At 60.4% G+C, this 27,622-nt stretch overlaps 1 protein-coding gene across 3 annotated transcripts; it reads right to left on the reverse strand.

The window, feature by feature from the left end:
* On the reverse strand, positions 1 to 25,916 carry SOGA1 (suppressor of glucose, autophagy associated 1). Of its 3 annotated transcripts, XM_015647807.3 has the most exons (17): positions 25,704 to 25,916; positions 25,179 to 25,661; positions 16,972 to 17,196; positions 15,381 to 15,539; positions 12,885 to 12,947; positions 8,980 to 10,212; positions 7,870 to 7,989; positions 7,570 to 7,695; positions 6,997 to 7,227; positions 6,742 to 6,849; positions 6,308 to 6,475; positions 5,063 to 5,314; positions 4,867 to 4,938; positions 4,433 to 4,503; positions 2,742 to 4,188; positions 2,505 to 2,646; positions 1 to 1,571 (listed from the first exon to the last, which is right to left on the reverse strand). In XM_015647807.3, the coding sequence occupies exons 1-17, from the start codon at positions 25,893 to 25,895 to the stop codon at positions 1,543 to 1,545; spliced, it is 5,121 nt and encodes a 1,706-aa protein (XP_015503293.1). In that variant the 5' UTR covers positions 25,896 to 25,916; the 3' UTR covers positions 1 to 1,542. The 3 variants fall into 3 exon arrangements, with proteins under 3 accessions (XP_015503293.1, XP_015503291.1, XP_015503292.1); XM_015647805.2 differs by lacking the exon at positions 25,704 to 25,916 and having other exon boundaries at positions 7,870 to 7,986; positions 25,179 to 25,262; XM_015647806.3 differs by lacking the exon at positions 25,704 to 25,916 and having other exon boundaries at positions 10 to 2,646; positions 25,179 to 25,572.
* Between the last annotated feature and the right edge of the window lie 1,706 nt (positions 25,917 to 27,622).

Raw genomic sequence — 27,622 nt, forward strand, 5'->3', positions numbered from 1 at the left:
TGGGGTGAGGGGTTGCAGGGCCTTTATTCATCACACAACTAGCAGGCATGACACAGGGGTGCAGGATGGGGTGGGCAGAGAGCCTGTCATCGGGGCAGGAGGTGCCCTTCATGCGACATTGGCATGGGCTGGTGAGAGGAAGCAGGAGGACAGGGCAGGGGCAAGAGTGGCTTTACCCAAAACAGCTCGGGTTTCACCCCAGGCTGGGTACTGGCATGTGGACAGGGGCAGAATCCATGGAGGGACTGCAGTGGAATCAGCCATCTCCGCACCTTAAGCAAATTTTCCCCACAAATTCCTTGCCAGCCTCATCTCAGCACCCCTGGGAAATGCCCAGCACCACTATTTACAGAGTAAGACAGAACTGACCAATATTACAAATAATTAAAAGGCAGTTGTAAAAATGAGAAACCACATTCCAAAAAGTAGAGAGTCTTTTAAAAAAAACAAACCAAACCAAAACCCCAATTATCCATGAAAATGCTAAAAATCACCTCAAAAGGATCTATGTACAGCAGGAGATTGCCCGTGGCAGTGCTGGACCCGACTCCTCCGTGGCAGGCAGGGACACAGCCTGGCCCTGGCTGCTGGTGAGGGTGGGCAGCACCTGCCCTGAGTGTCCCCCACCCGGGTGACAATGGTCCCCCAGGGGCCGCAGGAGCAAAAGGCCATAGGTGCTGGGGCTGCTGGGCCCTGGCTGATGCTGGTGTGTCCGGAGACACAGGCAGTGAGCGGCTGTCGTGGAGATGCTGACGGAGGCTGCGACGTGGCAGTGATGCAGCAGCTGCTGCGGGCAGCGAGCGGCCGGACAGGAGAGGGCAGCAGCCTCGGCAGCACCAGCAGTTCTTAAGAAAAACTGCCAGATGACAATGTGCAGAGGCCCTGGAAGCAGTGTACAGAGCTCCAGAGCAATGCACAGAGCCCTTGGAGTGGTGTACAGAGCTGCTGGAGTAATGCACAGAGCCCTTGGAACAGTGTACGGAGCTCCTGGTGCACTGTACAGAGCCCCAGAGCAATGCAGAGCCCTTGGAGCAGTGGATGGAGCCCCTGGGGCAATGCAGAGCCTTTGGAGCAGTGGATGGAGCCCCTGGGGCATTTCAGAGCCCTTGGAGCAGTGGATAGAGCCCCTGGGGCAATGCAGAGCCCTTGGAGGAGTGTACAGAGCCCCCAGAACAAGGCACACAGCCCCACAGCAATGCATTGAGCCCCAGGCACCTGAAGGCAGCTCCACTTGGGTGAATCCCTGCCTGGCCCCTGGCAGGCAGCTCGAAAATAGGTCAGGCAGCTGCCTCAGAAATCTCTGTTCTCTGCTGGAGCTGCACAGAGGCACCAAGGCTGCTCTGTGTGGGGCTGGTCCCCCAGCCCCAGGAGCTGTGCAGTGCCGTGGGGGCCGTGGCTGCTGCCCCCTCCCTCCCTGGGTAAGGCTTTTTCTGGTGGTGATGGAGGGATGTGCGGCGCAGACCGCGGGCCACGCTGCAGCCTCCCAACCCACAATCTCTTAATCCAATTGGTGCCTCTCCAATGTAGCTCATTTCGGTATTTTTAAAATGCACTTGGTTTTACATTGCAGGCTGTCCGGAGTTGGGCAGAGCCAGAAGTGGAGGGGAAGAAAAAAAAATAAAAAAGAGAGAAAGGAAAAAAAATAAAAAAGAGAAATATGTATATTCAGCACTTGGAGGAGAAATAACTACAAGTGGCCCCAAGCAGGGAGTTGGGTGCAAGGCAGGGGCAGCACGGCCCCTTGGGAGCAGGGGATGTGCACACACACACAGAGGCACACAAGCCACCTCTCCCCACGCTGTGCACCCAGCGATCCCTGCTCTGCAGCTGGAGGAGCCCGGGGACCACCCGGGCCCTTCCCAGCAGCGAAGGGCCTCAGCAGCACCCCCAGAGCACAAGGGTGGCCGGGGAGGGCCCCCAGCCAGCCCAGCCTGGGTGACCACAGGGAGCCTCCCACCTCCTTCCTGCCGGGGAAGCACACGCGGCCCGCGGCTGATGCAACCTCGCGGCAATCGGGCCCGCGGGATGCCGGCAGGATGCCGGTGGGTTGATGGCAGGATGCTGGCAGGATGCTCCGGAGCCCAGGCAGGGCGGGCAGCGCTGGCACAGCCGCAGCCAGCACCCTCCAGCCAGGGGCACCAGGCCTCAGCCAGCCTTTCCCTGCAGCGGCCCTGCTGAGCCTGACTCCAGCAGCCTCCCCGGCTGCTCTCCATGTCTCAGCGCCCGCCAGCCCTCGGCACAGCAGGGGCTCATTTTTCATTCCCGGCGCGCTGGCAGCGGGTGATGCAGCCACCCTGGCAGGGTGTGCCTGCAGCCCGAGGCTACCGGCAGCCTCCGGCTCCACATCTGCTTCGTAAGCGTCCCCGGGGCCGAGGGGACGTTTAGGAGACAGATGAGCCCGTGCCGCCTCCGAGAGGAGCCCCGCGGGCTCAGCGCGGGCGCTCTTCCGGCAGGACAGTGGATGGCAGGCACGCTGTGTCCCCCGGGCCCCCGTCCTCACTCACTCGAGGCCCCCGGCTTCTCCTCCGCCCTGGGGGGGTCCGCGGGGTGCAGTTTGCACTTGGAGGGGGAGTGGCGGAGCGCGGAGCGGGAAGGCCGGGCAAAGCAGGAGGTGAGGGACTGGGAGCTGCAGTCACACGCCGTGTCCTGCAAAGATAGACAGGGCACAGCGGGGTTAGAGGGGTCAGGCACCCCGATCCCCGCCACGGCGGGACACCCCGGGGGGCTCCGTGCCTCGTTACCTCGCTGGCTATGGCCGAGATGAGCTCGGGGTCCCGCAGGGCTGCGTCCTTACTGCCCTGGCCAGGGGACGAGGGCTTGGGGTCCTCGCAGCTGCCCTGCTTGAGGACCTTCTTGTTCAAGACACGGGAGATGTTTTCGGCTGGGTGGTGGGTGGTGGGGCTGAGGTGCTCAGCTCTCTTGCTCTCCTCCCCAGTGCCCTCCTTCTTCTCCTGGGGGGCGGTGGGGCTCTGCGCCCGCCCGCAGACGTTCCTGAAGAACTCCTGCACGAGGCCGTACTTGGGTGCTTCGGGCTTGGCCCGGCTGCTCTCAGGACAGCCCGGCTTCCAGATAGACTCGGTGCTGCCCGCGTGCTCCACCACGCTGAACAGGCTGGACAGGCCATCGTTGATGTTGCTGAGGACGGGGCTGTCGCGGGTGGTGGTGGAGCGGGCCCAGGCAGAGCCGTTCTGCTTGCTCTGGTGCAAGTTCCACAGGCTCCTGTCCTTGGAGGTGTCCAGCTTGGAGGAAGACCTCCTCTGGAGCTTCGGAGAGCCGTATTTTGGGGAGCAGCATGGCCGCTCGATCCTGGAGTGGACCTTATCCAGGGAGGAGGAGATCTGCTTGCTGCGCACAGACACGAGGGAGGAGCTGCGCGGGGACCAGCTCTTGCCGTGCACGCCGGCGCCGCGGGGCAGGTCGGTCTGGAGGCCCACGCTCACCGTCTGGATGGTCTGTGTGCCCACGTGGGCCAGCCCCACCGTCTGGCTGGAGGTGCTTTTCACCTTCCTCTCGAGCGAGCTGGAGCGGATGGCCTGGCGCACGCAGTTGGTGATCTCCTTCATGTCGTCGCTCATGTTGCCGGAGATCTCCAGGTCGTGAAGCGAGGGGGGGAAGCGTGGCACCGGCGGCACCGCACTCTCCCCCGTGCCGCTGTCCAGCAGCTCCTGCTGCTGCTTGGAGAAGTTACACAGCCACTGGCTGTAGGTGCCCTCGGCGCTGGCTGACTCCTCCGGCTCCTTCGGCTTGGCCATGGTGAACAAGAATCCGGGCTCGATCATGATCTTGCCCTCCTTGTTGTGCACCAGAGGCGCCTCCAGCCGCCGCACCACCGGTGGGCTGTAGTAGATGCGGATCCCAGTCTTGTCGGGCGCCGTGTAGCTCCTCTGGATTTGTTTCTGAGCTGGGTCGTGCCCAGAGAGGCTGCTTGCCTGTGAGTAGTCCCAGGAGGAGATGCCCAGCTTCTCTTTGACCAGGCTGTCAGGGGCAGGTTGTTCGATATTCACATATGTACAGTTGGAGGGAGGAAGGCCGGCGCTGTCCCGGATCCCGTTGGGCAGCATCTGGGTGGTTGAGGATGCCTTTTTGCCCCGGGCATGGTCACCCAGCCCTGGCACGGTCTTTCCAGGGAGGTAGGGAGAACAGTCGAGCAAGCTTTCAAACTCTGACATGGAGGAAACAGACTTGGTCCTGTGGGAGGAAAGAGGATGGGGATCAAAAGTGGACAGGAGGTTGGGGGACAGCTGAGGAACTCTGCTCCCACCCCAGTGAGACCTCCCTGGGCACCCAGTCCTGCTTCTCACAGGGAGCCCTTTGCTTCCAGGACTACCCTGGAACATGGTTGCATCTCCCTGTTACTCTCAGGCATGTCAAGCCCAGGGGCCCCCTCCATGTTCCTATGTTCCAGGGACCATGGAGGCACCAGCACACTCACCTTTTGAGGTTGGTTCCCTTGGCTTCTGCTTCAGAGATTGTCTCCTTGTCTGTGATTTTCTCATTGAGAGCCTAGAAGGGCACAGGAGAAAGCTTCGGGGTCAGCAAGCACAGGACCACAGCACAGAGATGGGCAGGAGCTCAGGGGCTGCATCCTGCTCCCCTCCAGCACCACCAGCTTCCCCACACACTGAGGCACAGCAGTCCCAGGACTGCATGGAGCTTGCTGCAACCACATCTATTTAAAATCAGCTTTTTATAACCCCACAGTAGCTCTTGGGGTCCAGCCATGCCCTTCACGCTCTCATTCTCCTGGTGCTCTCCCTTGCAGCCTCATTTGCTGTTTAAGGGGTGTTCACTGGGGTGTTCACATCCTCCCATCTAACCCTTAGCAGAGACCATAGCTCTAAGAGCACTCCACCCTCTGTTACCCACCTCTTTCCAGTTGCTGCCGTGCTTCTCCATTTCAGAGTGCTTCAATGCCCACGGACTGGATCCTTTCTGCAACTGGAGAATGTATTGGTCACTCAACAGCTGCAACATGAGCCTCTCTGGGCAAGCAAAAGCATGAAACATTCTCGGGGCAAGCAGCAGAGGCTGGAGGACACGTGCAGGACGGGGGACACCATACCTGGTTAAGTTTGTTCTGCAGGTCCTTCGCTTGCTGTTCTGCCTGCTGCTGCTCCTCCTTGAAGCGAGCCAGCAGCTCCACCTTCTCCTGGTTCCAGTTCTTCTCACTGATCTGCAGCTGCTTGGTGAGGTCCATGACAGCGCTGTAGGACTCGGCCAGGAGGTGTTGGTGCTCCTCACGCTCCCTCTTCAGTGCCACCTTCCAGTCTGGCAGCGCACGCTCCGCGATCCCTTTGCCTGCCTTTGACTCCAGCTGTGGGGACATGGTGGTGGCTGTGAGGGACCCGTGGCTCCAGCGTGATGCTGGACATCTCCAGCAAACGGGCAGGGCTGCGGGCATCCCGCTTGCCACTGCCAGTCCCATGCTGCCAGGCTGGGCAATAAGCACGTCCCCCAGGATGTGACACACGCAACATGGCTTGCCCATGGCATGGCCAAGCCATGGCCAGCTCTGGTTTGCAGCCACGTCATGCCAGCCGGCCCAGCAGATGGTGACCCAGCAGGACACAGGCTGAATGTCCTGCCAGCCCTGCTGTGCTCCTGCCTGCAGGACATGGCTCCTGGAGAGGGGCAGCATCACCTGCAGTGCTGCCAGAGCGGCCCCCAAGGATGCAGCACCGCTGGGGTGCTGCCACTACGGCTGCTCTGCTTGCTTTTGAGGAGATATGGGAACTGGGGACATGCTCTGCCAGGAGAAATCCTGCCTGGAAAGTGCTGGCACCTGTGCTGGGGAGCAGAGCTGATGTACAGCCATGGGCTGCTGCCAGCACAGCGTGAGTGGAAACCTCTCAGCACTGGGAGAGCAGGGCTGAGGGACTGATGGGACTCATCCTACAGGCAGGAGCTCCCCCAGTGCCCAGGCTGCCCTCCCTCCACCTCCTGCCTTCCCTGCAGCCATGCATCCCTTTTGCAGCATCTGCAGGGATCCTGCACTGTGACCTGGGGTGGGGAGAGGTGGGCTCTGATGCTGCTCTCAGCTGCCTGTCCTCAGGAGGGATGCTGAGCCCCTGTCCCATCCCACCCTCCCCAGACAGGAATAAAGAGCATCCTCTGCTGCTCCACAGTCAGATTTCCATGCCAGCCCCGTTGCCATGGAAACTCTCCTGCCTGAGTGGCTGCTAATTAAGATTCCCACAGTGCCACCCTGCTCCCAGCCCAGCGCTTGGCACAGGGCACAGGCAGGCCCCCAGCCCCCCAGTAGACATGGGGGAGCTCTGCCAGCCCACGGGGTGCCCGGGGCCCCCACCTGGGCGATGTGGCACTTGAGCTCGGCACGCTCCATCTCCCAGGCAGCCTTGGCCTTGGTGAACTGCTGCTGCAGCTCGCTGGCACCGCGCCGCTCCTCCCGCAGCTCCGTGCACAGCTCCTTCAGGGTCACCTTCATGTCTGCCAGAGTCTTGATGCACTCGTTGGGCTGCAGGAGGACAGGGGTGAACACAGGCAACAGGGTGGGACTCTATGGGAGCTCCCCTCTCTGCATCCCAGCCCTGCAGGCTGCTGCCAAGGTGAGGGACAGGGGGACCACCAGGGCAGGGGACCACACTCAGGGTGATGTCCTGCGGAGGAGCATCCCCACCCAGCCATGCACCCCGAGAGGAGCCACCACCCCATGCCACACAGCCACAGCAGGGGCTGATCCTACCCTGATCCACCCCCTGGGCTCGTGGGGACCCTGCTCACCGTGTTGGGGGTCCAGGTGTCCCCGGCACACATCTTGTTGTCTGCCTGTTGCTGCGGGGCTAGCTCCTCCTCTTCCAGCAGCAGGTACAGCTCCTTCATGCTGTTCACCTGTGGGTGACACCATGCCTGGGGTGATACAGGGACCCACAGCCCCTGGCCAGGGATGAGGGACACCCAAGCAGTGCTGGGCAGGGCAAACAGGCATGAGGGACACATCCAAAAGTGTGGTCACCCCTCCATGGCAGCCCACTGTACCTCCAAAAAGTCCTCGCCCTCGCTGTGCACCACCTTGCCCTGGCGCCAGCGCTTGAGGAACCACTTGAGCTTCATGAAGAGCAGGAGGAAACTCTGCCTGAACTGCTGTGACTCCTGCACCAGCAGGTTCTTTTCCTGGCTCCAGAACTTCTGCTCCAGCCGCCTCTGCAGGTTCAGGCTCTGCAGCTCGAACTCCCGTCGCAGCAGTGCTTTCTGATGGTCCTCCTTCAGCTGTGGAGAGACCAGTGGCTCCAGGACAGGCACTGGTGGCAGCAATGTGATGCCTCCACCCCAGGGTCTGGGCTCAGCCTGGTGCCAGCCCCATGTCCCCATTTGGGGGACCTGCACCAGCCTGGGAGCATGCTGGGGACAGCAGGGCCATTGAGGCAGTCCCGTGGGGGAAGTCCTGCATGCCCATGTGCAAAGAGGAGTGTGCTCAGCCTTTAAAGTGGAACATGTTGTGTGTGCTCCCAGCTGGCACCCACGTCCCCATGTGGGTCACTGGGCTGGAGGTGCCACCACCATGGGTTTGAGGACAGCTGTCTCCTGGGGCAGAGGCTGTTACCTACTCACCTGGCAGATCTTCTGTGAGAAGTTGTCCACCTCATCCTTCCTCAGCTGCCTCTCCTGTGAGAGCTGCTCCTGCAGCCCCCGCAGGCTCTCGTTGGCCTCTGACAGCACCAGCTGCAGCTCCTTCATCTGTAAGAGCCCGGGAAGGGGATGGGAAAGGTGGGCTGCACCTCTCTGAGTCCCCTGCTTGACCAGGCTCTGCAGCTTCCCTTGTCACCAGCTCTCCAAAGGGTCAACCCCATCCCACAGCCCTGTCCCCAACCCCACTGGCCAAGGGGACACGGCTCCCTGCCTGTGCCGTACCTCGGTGGCGTAGGAGTCGTTCTCCTCGGCCCGGCAGGTTCTGTAGCTCCGGGGATGGGCGGGGTCCGTGTCCTTGGTGTGGGGGATGCGGAAAGGGTCGGCGTCCCTAAAATCAGGCTGCTGCATGCGTGGGCAAGTTAATGAGAACAAACCAAAAGAGCGGGAAGAAAAAAAAGCCAGAAAACAAAACAATGGGTCTCCGAAACAGTAAAGAACTACAAGACAACAAAAAGGATGAGGAGGAGAAGGAGCTTCACCACCATGGCGGGAGACAATGCGGAAACCAAAAGGAAACACAGGATGAGGAGACACGTGGCCTGGATTGTTTGGGGAAAGGGGAAAAAAGAGAGAAAGAGGGAAAAAATGTGCAAACACCGGTTACGGTGCCATGCAGTGACTGGGGGAGACTGGGACCTCGGGCTGGGGGGACCACATGCAGAACAATAGGACTCTGAACAAGTGAGTGTGCTCCAGAAAGGGGCTTGTGTCTGCAGCCCCAACCACCACTGACATCCCTGACCCCCGGCACGAGCTGGGACCCCTGAGAGCAGCGGGACAGCAGGGCATGAGCTGCTCTGCACTGCTCCAAAGGTGTTCTGCCTTGGATGCAGATTTGCCCTGAAGTCTTTGCTCTCCAAATTACCCTGCCTGGGTACCTCTGGGGATGGACGATTCCTGCAAGCGGGGTCCCTGCAATTTGGGCTGCTTTCAGAGGTGCTGCAGGCTGCTCTCTTCCCACCCAGCTTGCCCAACAAGCAAAGAGCTTCTGAAACACGATGCTGGGCTAAGCCAGGGAGAGCAGCCAAAACATCAGCCCCTGCTAAGGTGGGATTGCACCCGAGAGCCCCTGGCCACGGGCAGGGCAGCCTTGGCACAACCAGCCTGTGCCAGGATGTCCACTGCCTCCTGCCCTGGGCACACTCTGTTGGAGCAGAGTCCTACCTTGTCCCCGGTGCCACTGGCATGCAGTGAGGTGTTAGTTTGGATTTTGCTCTGGAGAGGCAGGAGGGAGGTTACACTGGGGATCAGGGTTTGCTCCGTTAAAGCAGGAGGAAACGTGGTGGCAAATAAAGCGGCAGCTGCTGTGAGGCATGTGGGAAGAACCCGTACCTGGAAGTCAGAGGCATGCTCCTTCTGCAGCCCCTCTTTGGTGATGTCATGGCTGCTGGGGCTGGAGAAGGGGAAGGAGTCCGTGTGCTCCTTGAAGCCGCTGGTGAGGTGGTCCACCTTCCTCACGAAGCAGCCCAGGTCCTGCTGGAGCACGCCCAGCCGCATCAGCAGCACATTCATCAGCTTGGCATCGCTGGGGCTGTCGCCGCCGCTGCCCACCGCCTCGCCCAGCAGCACCCCCGCACACTCGTTGTCCAAGCACGCCTTCAGCCCCGCGGTGAACCCATTGGCGTCCGAAATCAAGACATCGATCGCTTTGCTGACCAGAGTTGCCTGGTCCCGGATGCCCAGCAAGGTCTCCAGGTCCTTGGGCTTGAGCAGTTTGGCGGGGCCATCGGGCACCTTCCCGCTGCCCATCCCCCTGTCCTGCCCGTCGGCCTCGCTGCCGCCCATCCCGTCCCTCCAGCCGGTGGTGGGGACACACTGTGCCGAGTCTCCGGCCTCGGCGTCGGTCTCCAGCATGGGCCGGGTGCTCTGGCAGGAGGCCAGGTCGCAGCGCTGGAGGTTGGAGAGCAGCACCCTGTTCTCGTACTGCAGCTTCTTCACCTTGCCGCTGAGCTCGCTGATCTGCACCTTGGCCGTGGCCAGCTCCTCCTGCGAGGGCTCGCTGACCACCGAGCAGCTGTCCTCCGACAGCGTCACGTCCAGCTCGTGGTCCGACTTGTACTTGGTCAGCTCGTTCAGGAGCAGCTTGTTCTGGTCCTCCAGCTCCAGCAGCGAGCGCCTCAGCAGCTCGGCCTCCTCCTCCACGAACTGCAGGTGCCGGCGCAGCTCTGCCACCGTGTCCCCCGCGTCCCCGCAGCTCGAGACGCCCACCAGGAACCGCGAGTCCTGCCCCGGCAGCTCCCTGTCCCCCTGGCCCTTCATGTCGTCCATCTCCGCCCGCAGCCCGCGGTTTTCCACCTCCAGCTCCACTATCCTCCTGCTGAGGATGTTGGCTTCCTCCTCCACCAGCTTGAGGTGGACCTTCAGCTCGGCCTCCCGGGAATGGGGAGAGTCAGCCAGCTCCTCCACGGAGAGGGAGCTGTCGAGGTCCCCGTACAGGGACCTGTACTTCAGCAGCTCCTCCTTCATGCCATCGTTCTCCTTGGCCAGCTTGGTCAGCTTCTTGCACATCAGGGCTGACTCCTCCTTGGCAAAGTGCAGCTGGCATTTCAGGTCTGCGCTGTCCTCCTAGGGAGGGGGTGGGTATTAGAAACATGCTCCAGGGGCCATGGTGACTCCCAGAGAGCCCTGGGGACATGCCACCTTCCCACCCCAGTCATCCCAGGGAAGCTGCTGGCTCTGCTCCTGGAGGGGAAAAAGCTTTGAGATCCATCCTGGAGGCTTTCAGGGTGAGCCTGGAGACAGGACATGCCCTGGATGAGGAGACCTGTGGGTCTTGCCCCAAGAAGCCCTTGAGCCACCACCAGGGATGGGTGGACCAAGTCCAGCCTGATCCACAACAGGGCAGAGGAGAAGGGAAAGCTCTCAAGACTCCACAGGGTTACTAAGGTTTCTTCCCCAAAACTGGCACTGCTGCCTCTGCAATGCCCTTGTCAGGGCTCTGCTCCTCTCGCTCAGCCCCCCACTCTCATCACAGGGCAGAGAAGCAGCTGAAAACCTTTTGAAATCCCAACCCCCAGCCTTGCTGCCCCCACCCTGCCAGGGCACTGAAAACCCAGGCAAAGCCTCAGCATCAGCTCACTAGTCCCTTCCCAAGCCCCTCTGCTTCTCAGGACCGTTTCTCCATGTGTTCCTGTATTATTTAGCAGTTAGGATCTTGGCTGTTTGCCCAGACAGACCGTTTCTCTGCTCTGGGAGCTTTTTGGATGGAGGACCAGGATTTCCTGACGTCCAGCTCACAGCTTCCTGTGCCCTGGGGTCACTTGAGTGCTCCAAGCTCCAGCGTGGTCACTGCCAGGAGGGGACCTGCCAGGCTGTGACCCTCACCTCACTGCACCCACTGGAGCTGGGCAGTGCTGGAGGTGGCCAAGCCCTTTGGCTGGGTGGCTGCTGGCCCTGGCAGCTCTCTGCCCAGCTCAACTCACCCCTTTTCCCCTTTCCTTGCCTTGAAAAAAACAACCAGCCCCTTCTTTGGCTGCTCTGGACCCCCAGCCCCTCCAGCCATGCCCACGCTCACCCCAAACCCTGCAGCAGTATTTACTCTGCAGACTTCCTGGACTGCTCTTAACAAGGTGATGGAAAGGGGGTTCTCATGAGTTTAGGGTGCCATTTTATTCCCTAAAGGTCCTGCTATGACCACAGGAACCACCCTGCTGCACCTCCACGCTTGTGCACTGGGACACGACCTCGCAAAGCCGCATTAAAGCGGTGCCCCCCTAATTAGGTGAGGAGATTAGGGGAGGGCTGGAGCGGGCAGGGCAGACATGACCTCAGTTCCTGTTTTTCCAGGGGAAAAAAAAAATAAAAGCAGCAACCCAGTATATCCCTCTATGTCCTGGCATCAGCAAAGAGACACACACACATCCCCAAGACCACCTGGAGGGCTCCTGGGGTCTGGGCAGACCTCAGTGTTGAGTCTGTTCCCTCCAGCTCCATTTTTGGGGAGTGCTGCTGCTCACCCAGCACAGCCTGGCAGGAAAGGGGCCCAGGAAGCCACAGATGAGTCACAGCATCTGTGCCCAAAGGCCACCAGCCACGGCTGTGTGGGGACAGGGAGCGAGGGGGATCCCACTGGGGAAGCCCAGAGCTCCTGGAGCACTTCCCACCACAGAACTGGGACCACCCTGACCCCAAGCTGAAGGGTCTTAGCTCCATGGGGGTGTAGGAAGCAGAAGGGTTGGAATTGTTCCCTGCCCCAGGAGGAGGCAGATGAGGGGCTTCAGCCTCAGGAAGGGGATGATGGAGGAGCCCACTCAACTCAGGGCAGAGCTGGCTGTAAGAGCTCTCTGGGGAAAAGAGGGGAAGGATGCTGGAACCATCAGCTGGCCAGAAAGGGCTCTCAAGAATGGAGTCAAAGGGAGGTGATAAATAGACTGAAAGGGAAAGTCTTTGAGGTCCTGGGGGGGGGGTGGTCTGTGTCCTGTGGCTGCACAGAAGGGCCTGTGCCAAGAAGGACACAGGTCACCCAAACCCCTTGTGCTGCTCAGGGCTCCTGCCACGACACTCAGCAGCATGTCAGGAGTGTCTTTGCATGGTCTGCCTCCGTGTCCCAGCTTTGGGGGAGCAGATCCGTTCCCCAAAATAAACCCTTCAAGTCTTCTGCCTTTGAAAGAGGATTTCTCCTCTGCCTTTCTATCCCTGCAACAGCAGCTCTGCCTCTCCAAGCCCTGGTAACAGCATTAGCGAGTCACAGCAGCTCAGCTCAACAGCAAGTGACAGCTGAAATCCCCCTGCCACAGGCAAATCCCCCAGCCCTGTGCTGCCCCAGCAGCCTGTGAGGGGCAGGAGTGGTGTGGCCTCCAGCCATCCCCACAGGGACCCTCTGCTCCCCCAGACCCCGTGAAGCTCCCAGAGCACCCTCAAGCACAGCTGCTGGCACTGGCAGGAGGGACACGGGCTGTGAGAGCCACAAGAGCAGAAGCAGCTTTGCAATGTCAAAGCCAAACCTGCAGCTCCTTAAACAGGGAAAGGGTTAAAGCCACGGCAGGCCACTGCTCCATTGATAAATGAGACAAGGGAGCGGTTGAGGACAAAGAGGATGGCCCAGCACATCAATCCCGCCCTTATGCAGGGCTCTGAGAGGCAGGAAAGCTCTGCAAAGCCCTGCAAAGCCCTGCAAGGAGGGGATGGCGCTGCCATGGCTGGATTTACTCCTGGTCTGGGCTCAGTCCCCAGCTGGCACCCTGACCTGGGTGTTGCTGGGTCACTGTGGCGTGCCCGGGGTGCTCAGGTGCTGATACCTGCACTGACAGCTTCTTCTCAGTCTTGCCCATGGAGCGAGACCCCCGCTTCTTCAGGGAGTTCTGCAGGAAAAAAAAGAGTCATGACCCTCAGCAATGGCACTGCACCCCAGCAGTGACTGACTGACAGACAGACAGACAGACAGATTCAATGGGGATGGACATGGGCACTGACATTCCCAGATGCTTGTGGACCCCAGGAAAACACCCGAGCCCTGGTGGGCTGAGAGAGGCCCTTTGCTTTGAGGAAGACTGGCAAGCATCACATCATGAGGTTTGGCCAGAAATTCCCCCTGCAGGCAAACGAGCAGTGAAATAGCAGGAGTGAGCAGGAAATGAGCCGTGGAGAGTGGAGAGGCTGAGTCACTGTCCCTGTCAGGGCTGGATGGAGCAGGGAATCCAACCCCCAGGCCAAGGGACAGCTCTCAGGACATTCCAGTGTGAGAGCAGCAGATGATGACATTCCTCATCGCCTTTTCCCCAAGCAAGGGACATGTCCTGGGCCCTCAGCAGCATGATGCTGACTCTGCTGTCAAGGTCACAAGGGGACACAAGGGACAATGTCCAGGCTAGTGAGGACAGCTGGGAGGTGGGGAAGGCAGATAGAACAAAAAGGCAGACCAAAAGCACGGTAAAAATAAAGGTGTCCAGAGCAGAGACAGTTATCTGGGGAAGGGAGCTGAGCAAGACCCTCAAGAATATCCACACAGCCTCCCATGAGTGCTGGCTGATCCATGCAGCTGCCCTGGACCTATTTCCAAGCTGGTGCTGAGGCCCAGCAGCCAAAGAAAGCAGCTGTGAAATGTAAGCTGCTGCCTGTGCCAAGGTGCCGGGCTCCAGGCTTTCCTATTAAGGCCACGACCATCCCTGGAGCTGCTGGAGCTGCAGAGCCTCTCCCGGGGCTGGTTGTGCCACATCACATCCCTCACCCCTGCCCTGCTGGGAACTGTGGCTGGCAAAGGGCAGCACCAGCCCCAAACAGCCCCAAGAACAGCAGCCTGGGGCAGATGTGGCAGATGTTTTCACTGCTGGCCCTGGGAGCAGCCTGGGGCTGGCGGTGCCTCAGGGTCCCTTCACCCAAGCTGGGGGTGGCAAACTTGGCATGGGGCACCCAGCTTGATCCCACTTTTTCCTACCCCTTTAGGAGACAGAAGAGGGGAAAGTGCCTGTGCCTTCGGGAATGATCCCCAGACAATTATCCAGTTATGGGAGGAAGCCCTTGGAAGGGAGGGATAATCAGCCCCGAGGGGTGAGGCTGTGCAGTCCCTGGCTCTGGCTGTTAACGAGCTGTGCCAGGCTCTGTGCCCTGCAGCAGCAGGGAGGAGGAGAGCTTTTAGCTCACTTTGTCTAATGTTTGCCTAATTAGCACTCTGCAATCAGTGAGTAACCCCAACGCCCTTGCTAGCCTGGGGATGTGCCATCCTGAGCCTGGGGACCCTCTTTGAGCCTGTGCCAGCCAGCAGTGTCCCCAGGGCTGGGGCAGCTGCAGCGAGGGGCCGGAGCCCACCCCAGCTGACCACACAAACATTTTCCCTGCCTGTTTTCCGAGTGTGGGAGAGCTCCAGCCCAGCTCCCGCTGCTGCCATTTGTTATTCAGCCCATGCTGCAGGGAAAGCCATGTCACGGCTGCTGCTGCGGGGGCTGTGCAGCCCGGGGACAGGACACCCCGGGTGGGGATGGCTGAGAGGGGATGGGCACAGCTGGATCCTGCAGCTGGGCTCAGCTTTAAGCAGGCATGGCCCCAGAGATCCCCAGCCGTGTGCAGGAAGCACGGTGGGGGAAGTGAGAGCCTCCTCCCCCACACTGCGCTGATGGCTCAGCCAGAGATGCATCCCGAGGCTCCCCCGGGACCAAAGGCATCCCGGGCAGTAGGGAAGTGGGTTACAAGGGCTGCAATGGATCTCAAGTCCATGCTGTCACCAGGATGCCTTTCCTGTCACCGAGGATGACACAGATCCCGGCCAGAAGCTGGTCCCAAACACAGCACGACATGGAGTGCCCTGGACCTGTGCATACGGGTGTATTTGTGGCTGCCCAGGGAATTGTGCACCCACCCAGCTCTACAGCACCACTGGGACACCAGGGGGACACTGCTGGGACATCTCAGCCCAGTCTGAACCTGCAGGATGTGGTTGGGATCCACAGCAGGCACTCTGCCAGGTACAGGAGCCCCACATCATGCGGAGCTTTGCCCAGTTGGAATTGGGCACGGCCCAGGGAGCTGGCCTGAGCAAGTGGCCAGGGACATATAAAGTGTCCCCAGTGCAGTGGGGAAGCCTTGTAGCCCCCCCTGGATGGGGCAGAGCCAGCCTGTGCCCGCAGGGTGGGATGAAGCGTGCTGAGGGCAGCGCTGCTCGGGTTTCACCAGCATCTGTAGCACGGTTTGGGTTTCAGTGACTCAGGCAGGGCTGGGGGATCCCACAGCCAGGGCCAGGACACCTGCTGTGAGCAGAGCCTTGGGGACACCTCCTGGTCCCCCTCCCGTGTCCCACTCACCTCTCGGAGTTTGTCCATCTCGTTCTGCACCACCTGCTTGGCCAGCTCGGTCTCGATGAGCCGCTGGCGCAGGTCCTCGTTCTCCTCCTCCAGCCTGATCCTCTTCTTCTCCACCACCTCCAGCTCATTGTGGAGACGCACAGAGACGTCCTTGGCCACCTGGGGACACAACAGGGCTCCCACCAGACTGGGCACAATGTGCAGGGGGCTGAGACTACAGCTCCTGGGCTCCCACAGTCCTCGTGCAGAGATCACCAGCTGGTTACTGAGACCCTCTGGAGGAGACACTGGCCCCTGGGACTGCTCTTGTTCCGTCACCAGCTGCAAGGCTGCCCTGTGTCCCCATCCCCTAGTCAAATCCTGCCTTGCCCAGCCCTAGCATGATGCTGGGAGATGTTCATCACCTTTTTCCCGTACCACAAAGCTGGAAAAGCCCCCAGGAGGCTGGAAGAGCTGGGAGGCAGCAGCAGAGCAGGCGGCAGCTGTGCTGGTCAGGAGAAAGGCGAGCTGCTGCATCACATTACAGAAAAACCAGCAGCTGCCCTGGGGTGAAGGGTGCCTGCATCCACCCCAGAGCTTACCCCTCTCCAGATCCCTGCACAGGAGCAGTCCCCAGCATAAAGGGAGCTTAATAACACAAAACATTCGCTCCTGCATTTGCAGGACAGCAAAATCTGTCTCCTGCAGAGGCTGGGATATCAGCACTGGGGAGGCAACAGCAAGCTCTGCTGCAGGGCTGGGGGATCTCAGGCCATGGGGTCAGGCTCCTGTTCCCCCGAGGATGAGCTGTGCTTTCTTTCCCAGAAAGGGAGAAGCTGGAGGGGGTGTTTTTGGCAGCAGCCACCAAAGCTGGGGGGAGCTGATGGGTGGTTTGGGGAGGGGATTGGGGCCCCAGCAGGGATGGGCAGCAGGAAGGGTCTGCAGCCCCACATTTGTGGCACGTCTTGGCTCCAGGACCGGCTGTTTTCTGCTCAAAAAACAAAGTTAGTCCTCGAGCTGCTGCACATCCATCCCGAGCTGTCTCCGACTGCCACCACACCCCCTCTTGGCAGCAGTCTTGTTGGTGAGAGCCCTCAGCAAACACTCACCAGGCTCCTCGAGGGCACAGCCACGTCACCCTGCAGAAATCCTCTTGTCCCTGCCCCAGCCCCACGTGCCACCATGCCTGGGGCTCTGCAAGGTTTTCCCAAAGACTGAGAGAAGCAGCTCCCAAGGCTGCAGGGTCCTGGTCCCTGCACACTCCTGATGCTCCATCCTGCAGTAGTGGCCCCATCACAGCCCCATAGGAGCAGGATAAGGGAGCTCAGCCCCAGGGCACAGGGCTGGGCTCCAGCCTGGCACATTCTCAGCAGTGCTGGCCCTCTCCAGCACCAGGATGCCCTCAGACCACCTGTGAGCTGAAAGCACTGCTCCCCACTTCCCACATCAGCATCCAACAAAACAAACTCCATCTCCAACAAAACAAACCGCACATCCTCACAGAGCTCCCTGCACCCCGACATCCCCTGCCCCCTCCATGCCCACAACTCATCCAAACCCCCTTTAGTGGCTCTGGGGGCTGCCTGGGTGGGGAGGTGCCCCCCGGGCTGACCTTGACGTCCTGCTCAAGGCTGTGGATGAGCTCGCTGTCCACCTGGCCGGTCTGTGCCACGCGCAGGCTGCGGCGCTCGGCCTTGCGCAGCCGGTACTGCAGGATGCGGCAGGTCTTGCTGGCCTGGTCCAGCTGCTGCCGCAGCTCCTGCAGCTGGTACACGTCCTCCTCCATGTAGACATCCCGCATCTCCAGCATCTCAGCGCGCAGCTCCTCGATCTCATCCTGCCAGGAGATGCTGTGTTAGATCCTGCAGCTTGCTCTGCCCTCTTTTCCCCTGAGACACCTGCCCACCATGGCTCTCCATCTCTCCATCCATCCATCCATCCATCCATCCATCCATCCATCCATCCTCCATCATCCATCATCCATCCATCATCCATCATCCATCCATCCATCCTCCATCCATCCATCATCCATTCATCCATCCATCATCCATCCATCATCCATCATCCATCCTTCATCCATCCATCCATCATCCATCATCCATCATCCATCATCCATCCATCATCCATCCATCCATCCATCCTCCATCCATCCATCCATCCTCCATCCATCCATCATCCATTCATCCATCCATCCATCATCCATTCATCCATCCATCATCCATCCATCCATCCATCCATCATCCATCATCCATCATCCTTCCATCCATCCATCCTCCATCCATCCATCCATCCTCCATCCATCCATCCAACCATCATCCATCCATCCATCCATCCATCCATCCATCCCATGAGCCATTTTCACAGATCTTCAACCCCTTGGGCCAAACCCAATCCTTGCAGGAAAAGGCTCAGAGCCAGCTGGGTTCTGTCACCCAGGGGTGAGCCAGTTGTCTGAGGGGGAAGAGCCAACAAAAGCGCCTGAGAGTATTTGTGGTAAAAGAAAGAGGAAGGTGGGGGAGGGAGAGGAGCTGCAGGAGCAGCTCAGGCAGCAGCCACGGGGAGAAAAATTAGGTTATGTTTGGAAAAGATGTGTCAGGGAGGCAGGCGAGGGAAGGAGGAGATGGCAGGCGAGGACAGCTGCTGGGGGAGGCAACGTGGGGACATGAACCAGATGCCACTGGTGCTGGGGACCAGAGTTTGCTCTTTGTTTTGCCACCAAGCAGCAGTCCTTGGACTGGGTCCTCTGTTCCACCTCTTCCCAGTCCCATCAGCTCTCCCAGTGATCTCCTCTGGCACAGAGCAATTGCATCACAGTCACAGCAGGGCCAAGGGTGACATCCTGCTGGCACCAGCACTGACCCAAAGCCTCCTCCAGGGCTATGGCACACAACTACTGTGGGATCCCCAGTGCCCATGTTCATCCAGAACAGGACTGTGGTCATTGGGGATGCTCAAGGATTGTCCCCTCTGATCCCTGGTCCCTGACCAAGCTCTGTCCACATCACCATGAACATGGTGTCAACCCAAATCCCCCAAGCAAACACTACAGCCATCACACCGGCTGTTGTCCTCCACAAGACCCAGTGGGACCAGGGATCCCTCCTGGGAAGGGATCAAGCATCTGCTTTCCTGCCAAAACCCCTGCCACTGAAGACCTCCTGACACTGCCAGATGCAATTGCCACTTGAGAAGTGAGTGGCTCACGCTCCCGCTCTGCTCCGTGGCGCGGTCATGGAAGGAACAAAAGGATCTGGCACTGACATTGGGGATGCTCAGCTCTGATTCCCCCTGGGCAGAGGGGACAGGGACTGCTCCCCACATTGCTGTGACAGTGACTTAGAGCCCGAGATGGCAGCTCTGTGCTGGCTCTGCCTGGCGCTGGCACAGTGGCTGCCACAGTCACCCGGCCTGACAAAGCCCCAGCTGCAAGAACTCCCCGAGAGGAGAAGCCAAGCCTGGGGAAAGGGCTGGCAGCTGCAGGGACAAGTCACAGTCGCTCACTGTTGGCTTTAAACACTTTGTGACAAAGGAGGAACGTCAATTAGACAATCCCGGATTATCTCCTGGCCTGGGCTGCCTGCACCACGGCCACCAGGGTCCTGTCACCCTCTGCTGCTCTGCTTCTCCACAGGGGGTCTCGAGAACAGATCTGCTTCTGTTCTGTCTCAGAACAGAAACAGCCCCAAGGCTTTGAGATGAGCACAGGGGGTCCTGGGGACAGCGGGCCTGGCTGTTCCAGGGACAGCCACAGACTGTCCTGTGAAGGGGCATCACTGCAGACATGCTTGAGAAAACCTCCTGGACATGTCAGGTGTGAAACCCCCTAGGGACAAACCACATGTGCTGGCAGACAGCCCTGCAAAGAATGGCATGCACCCTGGGGTGACAAATTTGAAGGGACCCCCCCACCAGCACTGCCACCTCCCCCCCTGACAGGGCCCCACCCCTGGGAGCACCAGCAAAACCCCCATAAACCAAACCAGCCTGGAGAGCTGGGTTATGGCATCTATTCCTCGGGAGCTTTCATAGGAAAAAAAGGCATTATGCATTGCAGGTGAGCAGGCACACTGCAGAGGGTGGGAAAACAGCCTTTCACCACCAAAGTCAGGTGAATCGTGGCTTGAATACAACTGCAATCCTCCTTCAGTGCTGACCATTCCAGCTCTCACTTGCCATGTGGCTTTCCCAGGCAGCAGCTGAGCAGGGCAGGGAGCAGGGACCTTGGAAAAAACCCAACCACATCTTGCATTTTCTGGAAGGAAGCCTGGGCTTGCCCTGCTAAGAGCTCCTGCTTGTTTTTGCTTTGGGTTGTAGCAACCGTTATTTTAGGGGGAGGCTGTGTCCAGCGTATCCAGCCTGGGCAAAGCCTGGAAGTGCAGCCATGGAGCAGGGCTGGGGGGATTTGCAGCACTGGGGGCTGGGAAAGCAGTGCCTGTCTTTGCTGCAGCTGCAGGAATTCACCCACATCCCGTAACAGCGATAAATCCTCTGAGTGGATGCAGCCTGGCAGGCGCACAGCCTGCCCCAGTTTGCCCCACGGAGGCAAGCCATGCTGCTAAGCCACAGTAAAGGGATTAGGACTGGAGAGTGGAAAAATGCCAGCAAACTGGAAGAGAGCTTGGAGGATAGAGCTGATCTGCTAAGGCAGCAAATAGAGTGCACTGGGGTCTCCTCAGCCTCAGGGGTCCATGATGGCCACAGAGCCTCACCCTTTGCACCTGCACATTTTCTGGAGTTGATGCCCAACCTGAACACTCTGGGGTTGATGCCCAGATCACCTTTATTTGGACTAAGGTGAGAGCAGAACCAGGAGAGGGGAGGAACCTCACAGAAACATCCCAAATTCAGGGGTGGCACTGAGCACGGAGCACTCTAAGTGATGTTAATTGAAGTGTGAAAAGATGAGGAGGAGAAAAATGACTTCTCTCCAACACTAATACCCCTGGGGACTGCCCTGCTGGGCCACTTGCCCTGTAAACAGGGTACCCATCCCTCTGTGAGCCACCCCTGGGCTGCTCCTCTGTTTGTCCTGCAGCATCACCCACCACTGCATCCCGCTCATCCCATCTCTGGAGCAGCAAAGATTTCACAGTGCTTTCACACTAGAAATCTCAGAAAAAAACGCTGGGAATCTGCAGCCCAGAGAGGCTCATTTGAATGCCCCAGGGATTGTGTGCAGAAGCAAACACCTCATTTTGTGGCTGCAGGAGCCAGGTTCTGCTCAGTGGAGGAACTCAAGAGACAATCTACCTTCAACCTCCTCTGCACAAACCTCAGACACTGTCTCTCCCTGGGGAGATTATTAAGGAAACGAAGAAGCGGAAAGGTGGGATGCAAACTGCCTGTTTCCAGTTCAGGAAAAAAAAAACCCCATGCATTTTTAGAGCAGGAGGAGGCAACAGCTGTGTCCACACATGTACTTGAAGGGCATCAGCTCTTTCAGGAAGGGCTGAGCTTCAGGATGATGACCCTGGGCAGTGACAGGGCAGGAGAAGGACCAGTGGAGATGGCAGAGCACACCTCAGAGTGCAGACCAGACCCCTCACAGCTTCCAGAAGCAGAATGAAACCCTCAGATCTCCTGTCCAAGGGGAGTTCCACACAGACTTTGACACCTGCAAGAACGCAGGAAGCTCTGAGCAGAGCAGGGGACACACACTGTGCAAGCCCAGCAGGACCTGCTACCTCCAAGAAGCAGAAAACAGCGAGGGACACAAAACAGCCCTGGCTGGCAGCACAACCCCTCACCTTGGCAGCCCCAGGCTCTGGGGCACAGCCCAGCAGCACCAGCCTGCCCGTGGGGGGCGGGCAGCATTTTGGGGGGCACAGCCCTGCCTGCACCCTCCAGCTTCACCCCCAAAGCTCAGCAGAGGAGGAGGAGGGCTGGGTGTGTGGCAGAGCCGCCTTTGTGCCGCGCTGGCAGCGGGTGTGCCGCGACCCCCGTGCAAAGACGGGGATTACCGTGCACGAGAGCAACAAGCACGGCTTCCTCCGAGATTGCTGCACAAAAGCAGCAGCTTTCCATTAACTCTCAGCGCCTGTCAGGCAGCACAGGGAATTATGGCTGGATTTGCTAGGGAAAAGAAAAAAAATCAGTGGTGATTTTTAAAGGAAACTGCCCAGGGTGCTCAGGCACCCCCTGCCAGCAAGGGGAGCTCAGAAAATGCAGCGCAGCACAAGCCCATGCCAGCGTGCAATGGATGGAAGGATGGGCAAGGCACACCCATGTCACACACAGGGGTTTCTCTAGGTGCATTAACAGCAGCTCTGGGCCAGCTCTGACAGCACACACCGGCCATCCATGTCGTGCTGGAGCTCAGTGCAGCAGCCTGTGCGCTGATCCCTGCCCCTGGCTGGCACGAGGGGAAAATCAACATTTCTCAGCTTTACACCTGCCCCCATAAATTACCAGGCAAACAGCTGGGGGCTCTCTGCAGCCCAACCCATGCTGTGAACATCTGAAAAGGCAAGAAGGGCAAAACCCCCTTCAGGGTGGCTGCTTGACAGAGCTCTGCTCCTCAGCTCTGCAGGTGCCTACTGGGGCTCCAGGCATGGTCCCTGTCCCTGTGGCTGGGTCTGGGCAGCAGCAGAGCAGGGACTCAGTGCCAGCCAGGCTGCCCAGACACAGCCCCCAATACCCTGGGGGATGTTCTCAGAGAGCCCTTGCTGCTGGCACGACTACCTTGGGGAAACAAGGCACCCCAGCCACTGTGAATGTTCCTCCTCAGAGCTGGGAGAGATGTGCGAGCCCCAGGGGATGTGGGATGACTCAGGGCAGGGAGCAGGAGGGGGACAGGCAGCAGGAAAGGGCAGGCAGCACTGTGCTGCCAGCGTTACACGGCTCTTGCCTAAACCCCTTCCCTCAGAGAGGAGAGGAAAGGGTTTGCAGGCATCCCCTCCCCTTGCTCCAAACCTTCCCGTGCCCACTCTTTGTCTGCCTGTCCCTCTGCAGCTGCTGCCGTATCACATCTCACATTTTCCAGCCTGCTGAGCAGGGCTGGGAGCTGCTCTCCATCGCAACAGCGAGACGGGGCAAGGACACCAAGGCACCTCCTCCCTCACCAGGCTGCCAGCCTGCCTGTGAAAACAGCCCTTTTTGGGAAAACGCTCGGAATAACCCATTCAGGGGGGTCACAGCAGGTGCACAGGCCTGACAGCACGGGCAAGAGGAGATCCCAGCTCGCCCAGTACAGCCAGAGTGGGAGGAGGAGAGCAGAGCCTTGCACAAATCCAAGCTGCAAAGAGAAATGGGTGAAGTGTGCTTAAACAAGTCGGTTTTATGATGGCAGCTGAGGAAAGATGGGACGTGAGCTGGCACTGCTGGAGCACTGCTGGGAAGCTCCCAAACCCAGCGTGCATCACACGGGCGTAGTAGCACCACACACGTCTGGCTCGTGCCAGAACGTCACCAAAGCCCTCCCACCCCCAAAAATCCTCATCTCGCTCTAAATATGTACTAGGTTTTAGCTGATGCTGATGAATACATGAAAAAAATATTCATTTGCAGCTTTTTGGGTGAGTCTTAGGAAATAAGTCACTTGGGATAAGTCTGATTCATCCACCCGAGCAGAGGAGAGCTGCATGGCAAGATGGGCAGTGCCAATCCCTTGGGTTAAGGCTTTATTTTTGTTTTCAGTACTGAAATGCCTGAATTTTTAGCACAGATGGCACAAGCCAGCACTCTGCTGCAGCCCAGCCCAGTTTTCCACTCCTTGCAGGAGAAACTAGGCAAATCTTCCAACATTTTTTGGAGCACGAGAGGCGTGTGCTCTGGGCTTCTGCCCAGCTGGAGCCAGGGTATCACCCCACCACCTCCTGCTCCAGAGCCAGGAGAAATGAGCTACAACACGGAAACGTGGATATAAGCAGGATGCACGTCAGGGAGGAGACACAAGAGCTGGCAAAGAAGGGACCATGCCACCAGCATCCCTGTGGCAATTCTTGGTGCATGCCTCCAGCAGCTCTCCCCTCTCCACTGCTCCTGGCCAGTGGATTTCAGCTGGCACCCCTCAGGGCAGGTAAATCACTCACACCCTGCTGGCCTGCAGCTTGCCAGGAAGGAGATCACATGGGAAGGGAGGAAAGCTCGCTGTACCCGCAGGAATGGCAGTGCTCGCACACGTGTTCTTGGAAACCCAGGGGCCTCATCTGCGTTTTTCCAGCCCCCAGTAAATCAAAGCCCTTAAGCTGTTGCTGCTAATTCTGGCAGGAGTTGGGACACCAGCCGTGATCTGGGGCTTTGCTAATGGACAAGGGGCCTGACTGGGTATTTTCCAGCATCACCCAATGCCCACCTCGTGGCTGGAATCCTGACACTCTCACAAACTTGGGCAGCAGCAGAGGAGAGCTGGGCTGACTTCCAACCTGCAGCACCCAAAGAGTAGTTGGGGAGCCCTGAGCTCACCAGCAGGTGACTGCCCAAGCAGCTCAGCCACAGCTCCACCCTGAAGAGGGCACAGAATGCCTGCACCAGGACTGGGTGGGTGCTGGTGCCCATCAGGCTGATGTGGGACCAGGTGGGACGGCTCCATGTCTCTGTTCCCTCACAGCACATCTGCCCTGGCTCAACCACGTCCCTTTGAACCAGGCAGACCCGGAAAAAGGCCCCAGGGAGCACAGGAACCAGCGGGCAGAAGAGAGCTGGAAAATGTCCCCAGGCTCTGGCAGCAGCAGCAGGCACGGAGAGCAGCAGGGAGCCGTGCCCAACTGCACGGGGTCAGGTTATGCCATACTGTGTCCCAAGATGCCCAGCCGGGCTGAGCACATCCATACCATGCTGAGCTGTGCCCTGCTAAGCTCTGCCAGCCCAGGCTGTGCCAAGCCTTGCCATGCCAAGCTGGATCCATGCTGGGCTTGGTCGTGCTGCACCCAATGTGCTGTGCCAGGGCAAGCCATGCTCAGCCGGGTCACGCCTGGCTAACCTGGCCCATGTTGTGCCAAAGGCTGCCCTGTGCCAAGCCATGCCATGGAACATGGGGCTGAGTGGTGCCCAGGCATGCCACACCATGCTGGACCATGCCCAGCTGGGCCATGCTGGGCCAAGCTGAGCTCTGCCCTAAGCTCAGTGTGGCCATTCCAGGCTTAGATAAGCCAGGCCCTACATCCAGTCATGCTACAATGTGCCAAGTGAAGGCCAGGCACAGCATGCCAGGCCAGCCCTGGCTGTGCCATGTTCAGGGATGCCATGCTGGGCTGAGCCGTGCCAAGCCCTGCACCCAGCCGTGCCGTGCTGTGCTGCTCATCGGAGTCAGGCCAGGCTGAGCCTGGCAATCCTGGGCTGAGCTGTGCCCCATGCCCAGCCATGCCCTGGGATGCTGAACCGCACCAGGCTGGACCCGAGGATGCTGTGCCACACTGAGCTACACCCTGGGACGCAGTGCCATGCCACGTCATGCCATTGCCAGGGATGCTGTGTCACGCTGAGCCATAGTTTGGCATGCTGTGCCACGCTGTGCCATTGCCATTGCCAGGGATGCTGTGCCACGCTGCACTGTGCACAGGGACGCCACGCTGCGATGACAAGGGATGCTCTATTGTGCCCAGAGGTGCTAAGCCATGCTGACGCCTGCCCTGGGACTCCACACCATGCCATGCTAAGGCCAGGGATGCTGCACCATGCTGAGCCATGCCCTCAGATGCCCTGCAAAGCTCTGGGACGTTAAACCAGGCTATAGCCAGGGATGCTGACCCTGACTGACCCACACCCCGGGATGCCATGCTATACCACTACTGCCCAGCGATACCATGCCACACTGAGCCGCGCCAGGGATGTCGCTCCACACCGAGCCGCGCCAGGGATGCCACGCCACGCCGTGCCCACCTTGAGATAGTCGTTCTCGGAGCGCAGATCCTCCAGCTCGCGGAGCAGCCCGTCGGTGCCGGCGTCCAGCAGCTCCTCGGTGAGGTCGGAGAAGGCGAGCGAGGTGCTGAGCTGCAGGCGGCTGCTGGCCACGGAGGCGGCCGAGGGCTCCTCGGGCAGCGGCGACGCCTCTCCGGCCGAGGGCGGCGGCGGCGGGGCGCTGCCCGGGGACTCGCCATCGCTGCCGCTCAGCCCCAGCTCCAGCGACAGCAGCTTCGCCTCCTCCGAGGCGCTGCAGTCCGACACCTCCGAGCTGCTGTCGGTCAGCCCGGACCCCGGCCCGGGCCCGGCCACCGAGCGGGGTCCCGACCCCGTCCTTCTCGCTCCGGGGGCCGCCGTCTCGGCTCCGTGCCGCCGGCCCTTCGGCCGCGCCGCGCCGCGCCCCGCCGGCCCCTTGCCGCCGGCCCGGGCCCCCGCGGGGCCCCGCTTGTCGGGCCGCCCGTCCTTGCCCCCGCCCGGCCGCCGCGGGTGCGGGTGCGGGTGCGCGCCGCTCGCCGCCAGCCGCGGGGCCGCGCCCGGGTGCCCCCCGCCGCCTCCGCGCCGGCTCTTGGCCAGCGACCAGCCGGCCACCTCCTTGGGCCGGGCGGGCGACGGCGCCCGCTGCGGCTTCTTCTTCCTCTCCGGGAGCGGCGGCGGCGGCGGCGCGGGGGGACCCGGCTCTGCCGGCGAGGCCTCCATCTCCCGCTGCGCTGCGCTGGGCTCGGCCCCGGCCCCGGCTGCGGCTGCGGCCCCGGCCCGGCCCCGGCTCCGCCCGCCGCCGCCGGGCGGGGACGAGCGCGGGCGGCGAACAAAAGGCGGCGGAGGGAGTGTGGGGGGAGGCGGGGGGCGGCCGTGCTGGCGGCAACAGCGACCCCTCCGCCCGCCCGGAGCCGCGCCATCCCACCCTGCCACCGACGCCCGGAGCCCCGGTACCCCCGGTGCACGAGGGCATCCCCGGGGTGAGGGGTCCCACCGGGGTTTCTTCAGCCACGCGTGTCCTTTGGGTGGCCGTGACGTGGCAGACCACCCCCAGCGGGTCCCTGGAGCATCCCTGGGGACAGGGTCCCCTCGTGTGTCCCCCGCAGAGCGGGTCGCTGGGGTACCCCTGCCGAGGAGGGTTACTCCGGGGCGTTTCAGTTCCCGGAACACCCCGCAGGGTAAGTGTCCCTCAGGACAGGTCTGGGGAAGGAGGTCCCCAGAGCATCCTGAGCAGTGCGAGTCCCCCGGGTGTCCCTCTAAGCGTAGGTCCTCAGAGGTGAAGGTCCCCGAGGGACACTGAGAGTGGCTGTCCCCCGGGGCACCGCTGTCAGCGCAGGGCATCCTCGGAGCTGGAAGCGCCCCGTGGGTGGCAGGTCCCCGGGGCCACCTCCGCTGCCCAGGGCCAGCTCCAGGCTGCCTTCCCGGCCGCGGGAGCGCGCACAGTGCCTCTCCAGGGGACCGCCTGGAGCAGCGAGTGCCTGTTCAAGTCTGCTCCCACCCACCCGCCGCGTCTGTCGTACGTTACCAAGCGGCCCCAAAGCCGCTGCCGAGCATCCAAAGGCTGAGTTTGAAAAATGCTCCTCGGCTGTGCTTGTAAAACGCTCCTCTGTGCTTTCCTGCGCGGCAGCACGGCCGCACGAGAAGCGATGCTCTGCTGCATCACACCGACCCTGGGACCCCCACTCCGCTGTTCAGATCCCATTTTTAACGCTAGGCAGCACAGTCCCAAGGCAGCGCCTTCTTTTGCCCGGGGTAAACCCGAGCCCGCTGCACGTCTCGGTCCTAATGTATTTAAAATAAACACACATGGGGTTTAGTAGGACACTGTTCAATGTCCCCTCTGTTCAGCTCACAGCCCCCTGCCCTCCTCCCCAGGCACCCTCTGGACACAGGCTGGGATTGCGCTCCTGCTCTGCCCCGAGCCAGCTGTGCATCCAGCACGGGAAAATCAGGACTGTACAACAATCCCAGGCTTTTGTTGCAGGTATCGCTCCCTGCGGCTCGTGGCCTGAGCGAGCGCTATAAATCGGTGTGTGCCTTGGCCACGGCTTGCTGAGCCTCCCCGTGGCTCCATGAATGCCGAGGTGGCGTCTCCAGCCTGTCAGCAGCTTATGGGCACGGCAAGGCGGGTGTGGGTGGAATAAGGGACACCAGGAAGGCGAGAGGGGCTCTGTGTCCCAGCCTCACACTGCAGCACAGCCACTGCACTGGGAAAGGAGCGTTCCTGGGCATCCTTCCCTTTCCAGGACAAATCGCAGCCGCAGGTGCCATTTCCCAGGCTCTGGCACCTCACCTTGCAGGAAAGCAGGCTGAGCAGTGCCAGGGCCTGTCCCGCATCCCCAGGGGGATGGCCCGAGGGTGGCACGGCCCTGCCCTGTACGTGCTGCCCAGGGAGGCTGCTCTCCCCGCTGTCCCCAGGGCTCAGCATCATTAGCAGAGCCGTGACT

Source organism: Parus major, chromosome 20 (assembly GCF_001522545.3).
Source record: "Parus major isolate Abel chromosome 20, Parus_major1.1, whole genome shotgun sequence".
Taxonomy (NCBI): Eukaryota; Metazoa; Chordata; class Aves; order Passeriformes; family Paridae; genus Parus; species Parus major.